Below are 8,271 nucleotides of genomic sequence, written 5' to 3'. Positions count from 1 at the left end.
GGGAGAGGGGAGGAGAGGGGCGAGGGAGGAGGGAGGGAGGAGAAGGGGGGTGAGAGAAGGGAAACCAAAAACAGGCGTAAATACCTAAGGTTCTGAAACCGTCCTTTGTGCTTTTCTATCAGGATGAAGTGAATATGCTCAAAAAAGCTTCGGGGATCATTCAGTACAATCCTACTTAAAAGAAGAGAAAAATAAGTCCCCACGTCATGGGCATAAAGTGGGTTTGTAGGAACCAGGCCAGGTGAATTAGTTTTGCATATATCTGATAAATGACTCTTTTACAAAACATATTTTCTGTTTTCAAAAAATAAAATTCCCAGTTCTGTTTATACACATACCAAGATTGGTTGTTGGCCTTGATTATTGAACATATGTTGCTGGACTCTTATGTTTAATGTTATCTATTTATTTGATGTGTATTTTAAGCAGAGTTTAATATTCTCCTTACTGCCTTTCTGCTTTTCTAAAACTTAAGCTTACTGTAATCTCTAGTCTGTATGTTCCCCTGTAACTCTAAGTTCCTACTTAAGCCCTCTTGTGCTCCAAAATATTTCTAATTTACAAAAATGTGCCCATCAACTTGTTACATCATATTCTTTTTTATATTCTCTCCCTATTTACTGCTTCAATGTTAATGCTTGAAGAGTCTTTCTTACAAATTTCTCTTAATTTTGCTTCGGTGGATTCACTTCTTAGTAGAACTAAACAGATGAAGTGATCTGCCATTAAACCTTACATAATCCAAAAGAAATTATTTCAAAGAGGTGAAGCTTAAGCATTCTGAATAAGGACTGGTTACAACAAACAAATAAATGGTGCCTTCAGCACCATAAAATGATGGAAAAGGTGAAATTTTACTTGAAATACATAAATGGTTACTGATAAGTAGAACTGCTAAATTTAAACCACGTACAACTGAGTTTCAATGTCTTCATTACATTATTTCTATCCATTTTTCAGAACAGTTTTTAAAAAGTGAAATCTATACTACTAGGGGAATAGATAGGCAAACACATGATCTTAATACTTCGGGCCTATTCTTGTATTTCTTTTGTTCACTTTTTGTTTTTAGTTTTTATCATTTACTTATATACATAGAAGTTGTATATAGAATACCTGTGATATTTTGATACAGACATACAATATGAATTAATCAATCAGGGTAATGGGTATCCATCACCTCAGGAATTTATCATTCCTATGGGTTAGGTACATTCCAATTCCTCTCTTTCTGTTATTTCAAAGTAAACTCTCAATTATTGTTAATTGCAGTCAGTTGGCTGTGCTATCAATTCTATCATTCTATCATTCTATCATTCTGAGCTATTATTTGTGGGTTTTGTATTAAATTTTTTATTTAAAGTATTTTCTAATAATGCTATAGGGAAATCAGCTATGTTTTTATATAATTAAATAAAGCTGTAAACATTATATTAATCAAATAGCTGGATCTGAAGTCAAAATAAAATTCTGTTCTACACAGAGAGAGGAAGGTTGAATAGAGAAACTGTTAGCCTGAAAATTAACAGCCTTGACAGTAACTCCCAAAGGCCGCATTTCCTTCAAGTAACTTCATGTAATTTTAATTTATCTCAATTGGAGTGAAAGGTCTCTCCCTTAAAATTAGACTCTAAGAATGCTGCCCCCTGGCTACCTCCCAGGGAAATCGGTAAGTTTTGAATCTATATACTCACATGCAAATATCACTAACAATTTATGAAATACATTTAACATGCTGACATTTCCAGTAGTTGTATTCATAAAAATAGATAAATTGTTAAAAATAAAATTTGTTATAAAGCAATGCTAGTAAATACATAGAAGTTGAAAGAGTTTTTAAATTATTTTGGAAAACTGGATATTTTTTCAGTGTCAGGCTTTCACATGGCTAAGAAATAGAAGTGGTTGGACATGATTATAAAATAGAAAGTGTGTTTTGATAAATATAGACTCTCGAAGTAAAAACTTCAATGCTTACAAAAATATTATATTTATGCAAAATTTATAAGCTGTAAGTTATCCATAAAATGATAGAAATATATTATGAAAAAATTAAAGTTTAAAAAATTTACTTGAAAACTAAACAGGCATCATTAAACACAGAAACATGAAAAATACATTATTAAAAATCCTTTCATTTTTCTGTGAGCTTTTATTAATCTTATATTTTAAATTCTTTATTAATGTAAGAAGCCAATTCATTAATATTGCTAACTTTTGAAAGAGGGGTAAATATAAATAAGATTTTGCCTCAAAATTAAGTATTAAACCATGGTATATATTTTAAGAAGCGGTCAGAATACATATGTTTATAAAAAATAAGTAGAAAATTAAAATGGAGACGGCTGAGAGCAAATTTCTTTTTTTAAGTAGGGTCATACCACCACCTACTGGCCATTCCTACAGGATGTCAAAGTTAGAAGAAAGCATCAATTTTTTAAAAATAAATGTAATTATTCTTGGTATGCTTTGAATTGTAGCCTCTGACCCTTGACCCAAGAACAAACAAAAAACTTAAACAAAAGTAGATAAAATTATTCATTTTCGTTAATGCATGAATCATTACTCTTACATACAGTTTCCTGATAGACAAAATTTTTGCCATGTGCAACATAAAGATTGCTTATTAGTACTACTTATTTTGGAAGAAATATAACCAAAAAAGCTACTATGAACTAAGTATTAATTTTTAAACTATGCCATATAATTTTTAATTTATTATACTCATCTTTCTTTATTAAAAGAGTATATAGCGAAACATGAAATTAAATAGAGATCCCATATAAAACGCCACAAAATTATATATATATGTAAACTAGCCATTGTTTAGAAAATATTTGATTTCAAATATCTCTGTACATATGATCTTGCCATTATGTAACTGAATTCTTTTGATTTTCTATTTGGATTGATTGAATAAAGAATCTCCTAGGTATAAATAAATTCTAAAAGTAAATACCACTGGTTCTTTCATAAAACATTCTGATGGTAGTGAAGTTGCACCCATGCCCAGAATTTGAAAAATTTTGAAACTATTTAAATAGAACCCTATTCTAAATAACCGTAAACTGTGAAGCCTTTTAAAGCCTCTTTTAGTACAAAAAATATTGGCCAAGTAAACATTGGCAAGTCTAAATTATTACCTATTGAGTAGGGGAAATAAATGATTGGCTGGTACACTTTTTACCAAATGATAGTAACCTTATCTTGGGACCTTCAGCATATTTACTTAAAAATATTAAGTAAAATATGAAATGCATGGATGAAAATATTATCCACTTTTATTTCTTTACCTAGCATAGATTCTACCTGGTATGACATTCTCAAAACAGGACTGAAAAACTTCTTAATGTCTATAACTTTGCCTAGTACAATCAGAGGCTTAGCCTTTCTTTGGAATACTGGATGACTTCTACCAAATAAAGCTACAGGAGAATTGTTTCTCCAAAAATATTCAAGCAACTATAAAGAATAACAATTATTTATATAAACAAAGCAATCACATACACACAAGGTGGACCTAAAATTCACGTGCAATTTACTATGTTAAGCTATTTTAAATTGCACATGAACTTTAGGTGTACCCTGTCTATATTTTTTTTTAAAAAAGAGAGAATTCTGTTGAAGGAGTTTTTCAGATTTTAAAATTTCAGTGAGAACAATGTGGAACTATGAGAAAACTCTGCTGTGTGACATCTTATGTAAGATTTTCTCAGAAAATTGATTAAGAATATGTTAAGTTCTTGGTGTCACCAGTGTCTCCAGGGCTGATGATGGACATGGTCAGACCCTCTCACTAGTGGGACATATTTATTATATAGAATCACTGCAAAATTACCATTTGGAGTCAAATCTAACTTGACTAGCGCATAAAAACCTTAACTATTAGAGCCAGCTATTGTACCATTACCCTTTTTTGATCTGGGGCATGAGTTCATGTTGTCCAAGCCAAATAAAGGCACCCTGCTGACCATCAACATTTACGAAATACTGCCATAAAACTGCTTTTTTGGCAGTGTGAAAAATTATGCCTTAGAAAAATCTGAATAGTGTGCCATATACAGAAAAAGTGTCATGTGTATGTATTTATTATTGAAAATGTTTCTTTGATCAGATGATATTTATTCAATAGGTCATTTTTAACAATGAAGGAATGCCTCCCTCAAAGCTGTTCATGCCATGAGTTCCATCATTTTGACAGGATCAACAGACTAGAAGTTAAAGGGTTTTTCATACCTTTAGTTTCCTTACAGCATCTCTCACAACTTCTGTTCCTTTTGGCTGCTCCACTTCTGTACTGCCAAGAAACTGAAAATGGTCATTTGTGAGACAAAGGCTTTACTACAGCACATATAATTCAATCATTCTGAACCTTTAGATGTCACAAGAGAATGATTTGACAGTAATGCTAAGCAAGATCCTAATTATCAAAGAATTATTAATTTATGTTACTTTTATATCATATAAAACTATAAACACTGGATGGCCATAAATTCATGTGCAATTTAAAATAGACAAACTATTTTAAAATATTTTAAAATCTGACCAATCCAAAAGACGTCATGGCCACCCTGTATATCACTTCATCATTTACAATTCCTATGAATCAGAGCTTTTTAAGAAATATAGTCTTTCCAAATATTGTAATTGAGTATTTTTATTGGAAAGAAAACTAAAGTTATTTTATTGGGTCCTTTTATTTAAGGAATAAAGTGAGTTAATTCAATGGTTATTTAGGCATAATTAAAAATTATCTAAATCTAAATTCAAAGGATGTAAAAGCTTTTTACTTGGTATTACATTTAGGTTTCGTTAGTATGTTTTGTAGTTTATGATTTGAAATGAACATTTTTCTCTGTTTTCCAATTATGAGACTTACCTAACATGTAGATTTATAAAATAAAACTTTTAAAATACCCAATATATACCATTTGATAGTTATATCTAGACTACATTAAGAAATAAAGTATACATGATTATAATTTTAGTAAGTTTTAAATAACCCTGAAAGTAGTCATTGAAATTGTTTAGTTGACATTTGACCAATCCAAAAAGGCAAAAAGTGTCACAATAGTTACTATATTATAATAAAATCTCTACTCTGGAGAGATACAATACCTCTTAAGTAGAAGTCCAATATAATGAAATATTCAAACCAATTCAAATTCAAATATGAAGATTTTATTCTAGAAAACATTTCTGTATACATTAACAAACAAAAATTAAAGTCATGAAGTATATAATTTCCCAAAGCCTTTTCTCTCGTCACATACCACCAATTCTAACACCACGGAGAGTCATGAATTCCTCACTTCTCATATGTATAAGCTAGACATATGTATAAGTGTATGTGCACTTGATATCAAGTGATTAAGCAGGATCATTTTCATGTGTTAATTTACAGAATGAAAAGGAACAAAAAAGAAAAAGAATTTCTTATTCTTCCCTTCATTCTTGAAAAATTAGCAGGTAAAGTAATGGTATTTTTTTGTTGTTTTTTTTTGAGACAGTCTCACTATGGGTAAAGTGCTGTGGCATCACCGCTCACAGCAACCTTAAACTCTCAGGCTTAAGTGATTCTCTTGCCTCGGTCTCCCAAGTAGCTGGGACTACAAGTGCCTGCCACAACACCCAGCTATTTTTTTGATGCAGTTGTCATTGTTGTTTAGCAGGCCCAAGCTGGGTTCAAACCCGCCAGGCTCTGTGTATGTGGCCAGCACCCTAAACACTGAGCTATGGGTGTGGCTTAAAGTAATTTTTGAAGTGAGTTTTTTCTCCTTTTTTGAAGTGAGTTTTCTGCACAACTTGCATGCAAATTACCAAGACAGCAGGTTAAAATGCAAAAATGCAGACTTCTGAATCAAATAAATCATGATTTTGAGAGTTAGGGCCAGAGAATTATATTTCTAAAAGCATTTCAGATGATTGTTCGTACTAAAGTCTAAGAAACAGAATTAGACAATAATTAACAGGTCATGAAAATAGTGAAAGAGAGCTACAAAAGGTGAATTGAAAATACAGGAGATAATTTGTCTTTCATTTCTGACCAGCTCTTGAAGGAGTCAGAATAAAGCCCAGTTGCACCAAGGCAAAGACAAATTTCACTTCTCTGGTTCTATGAGGTGTAAATTGCTTTTTCAAATATGCTTAACCATACCAAACAGCTACAGGGTGTAGCTAGATAAGATATCAACAGGCCCGTACTTTGCCCCACTGCGACTTCAAGCTGTTGATTAATAAAGTGTACACAGAACAACAAAGTAAATGAGAAATTATCAGCTCAAACGAATTGAAAACCTGCTGCAGAGATGTAGGAGCCCGTCAAACCTATTCCTGATTATCAATGGGCCTGTTAGGTCTGGTGGAGGGTAAATAGGTGAGAAGGAAGTGGCTACCGGCAGAGAGCAGGAACCAAATTATAGCTAGGAACCAAATTGCCACAGAAACCATTCCCTGGTGGGAACATACATACTAAGGAGCTCCTAGTGAACTTTAAGTGACTTGGGACTTCTTACCATCTAATTAGCATAGTATGGGTGGAGTTTTCATGAAGGATTCTGGGAGGACTCCTGTGTTGTAAGGAAACTGTTACATAACCTAATCTGTTATGTAATCTGTTATAGAATCCCAACCTGTCAATCATCCCAAAGATGGGAAATGATGACAATCCTGCCAGGAAAGAGGCAGGACAAACTAGAAGCATATAAAAAACTAGGAGCCTGTGCTCAGATTCAGGCTATTTCTCCACTCCTGGATGCTTACCTGTTCCCCTCTCTCTGTAATGTATTTTCATTTTGTGTCATTTTGTGTAACTCCTTCTTTACTTTCACTCCGCATAGCTTATTACTTTTTTCTGTAATCGACTGTGTGGGATGGCTCTGTATCTGTGATCACTCCATCACTGGCTCCACTTGGCACCAGTATTCTTTCTTGACACTGGGAACTGGGGGACCAGGGAACATCCAGAGGGACCTAACAAATTTGTCACATTTCCTCTGCTTCAGATGAGTCCTTTCAGCTTTGGCCGCATGATGGAATCATATGTGGAGCTTTAACCTTATTGCCAATGCCTATGAGTCTGATTTAATTGGTCTGGGGCCGAGCCAGAACATCCATATATTTTAAAGCTCCCAAAGTGATTTTAATGTGCCACAAGATTTGAAAAGCACTGTTTTAGACCATGTAGAAGGGATAAAGGATTCAGATAACAGAAGGGGATTTAACACAATAAGAGCTATTTAGTTATAAAAAAAAATCCATGGAGTAAACTGTTCCTGATTTCTGTGAGTTTATCATATCACTGAGAAATTCACCATTGGTGGGTGGTCTCCTTTTAGCAGCATCAGGGAGGCAAAGGCAGATTCCTTATGGGTAAGTAATTCTTGAACTAGAAGAAAGAATGGTCTGACGTGTCAGTAACAGACTGTAAGAGTTACTGGCAGTATTTTTGGAAGAATATTCATACTCTGGCAAAAACGTCATGAGTCATAAGTATTGTATGCAAACAGGCCCATAGGGGAAAATTATGGAAGAACGCCAAGAATACTCTAAATGAATCAAGCTCAAGCAGTGCTCCAGGAACTTTTTAACATGTTTCTTTCACACTGGCTTTAATTAAACCATCTGAGTAATGAAACACTGGAATAAGCCTTGAATGATGGTGGAAATTAAACTAAAAGACATCTTAATATGGAACTCACCGCTTACCCCAATTTTTTCTTATGTGATGTTAGACAGCCTATATACTTTTAAAACTAAAAAATAGTTTATTTCTTATAATAGTTCCTGTATTTTCTTAAATTACAAAAGTCATTATGGCACTCAGATTAAAAAATCATAATTATATGCATTCCATACGCTCATATAAAATTTTTATGAAACTCTTAAATAATATGATGCAGCATGCTAGAACAAGTTCCAGGCTTAGAGTTGGGAGATGACAGAAAAGTCACCAAGCCCTGCCACATCTGATTCTTCTGAAATATAGGAATACCAGTACTGTTTTCTTCTCCTTATTAAATCATTCTCAAGAGCAAATCCAATAAAAAATGAAGAAGAAAATGAATTATCTGTTAAGTGTTTAAGGGATTGCCATTCTTTTATTTAACGATTGTTTGGGGTAGACAGTATGGCTTAGTGGATATAGTTGGTGCCTGCTCTGTTCTCCTGGGATCTGTTTTACCACCCCAGGGCCCCAGCCTCCAGCTTTCACATACTTTGCTGGGAATGGCTCACACTCAAGACTTCAGAACATGTTTTGGGCAATGAAGT

General features: G+C 33.3%; 1 protein-coding gene across 3 annotated transcripts in view; it reads right to left on the bottom strand.

Annotated features, from left to right (window-relative positions):
• GULP1 (GULP, engulfment adaptor PTB domain containing 1) overlaps positions 1–8,271 on the bottom strand; it is a 107,969-nt gene that overhangs the window by 54,011 nt on the left and 45,687 nt on the right. For 2 of the 3 annotated variants that reach the window (XM_003801028.3, XM_003801029.3), the window contains exon 3: positions 4,237–4,308. The exons of the other annotated variant lie outside the window; for it this stretch is intronic. In XM_003801028.3, the coding sequence (XP_003801076.1) occupies positions 4,237–4,308 (72 nt within the window). The remainder of the gene's footprint in view (positions 1–4,236; positions 4,309–8,271) is intronic. 3 annotated transcript variants of the gene reach the window in all.

The sequence above is a fragment of the Otolemur garnettii genome, unplaced genomic scaffold (genome assembly GCF_000181295.1).
Source record: "Otolemur garnettii isolate 467f Iridium unplaced genomic scaffold, OtoGar3 scaffold00195, whole genome shotgun sequence".
NCBI lineage: Eukaryota > Metazoa > Chordata > Mammalia > Primates > Galagidae > Otolemur > Otolemur garnettii.
The sequence above is the reverse complement of the archived record's forward strand: the minus strand, read 5'-3'. Positions and strand labels throughout refer to the sequence as shown.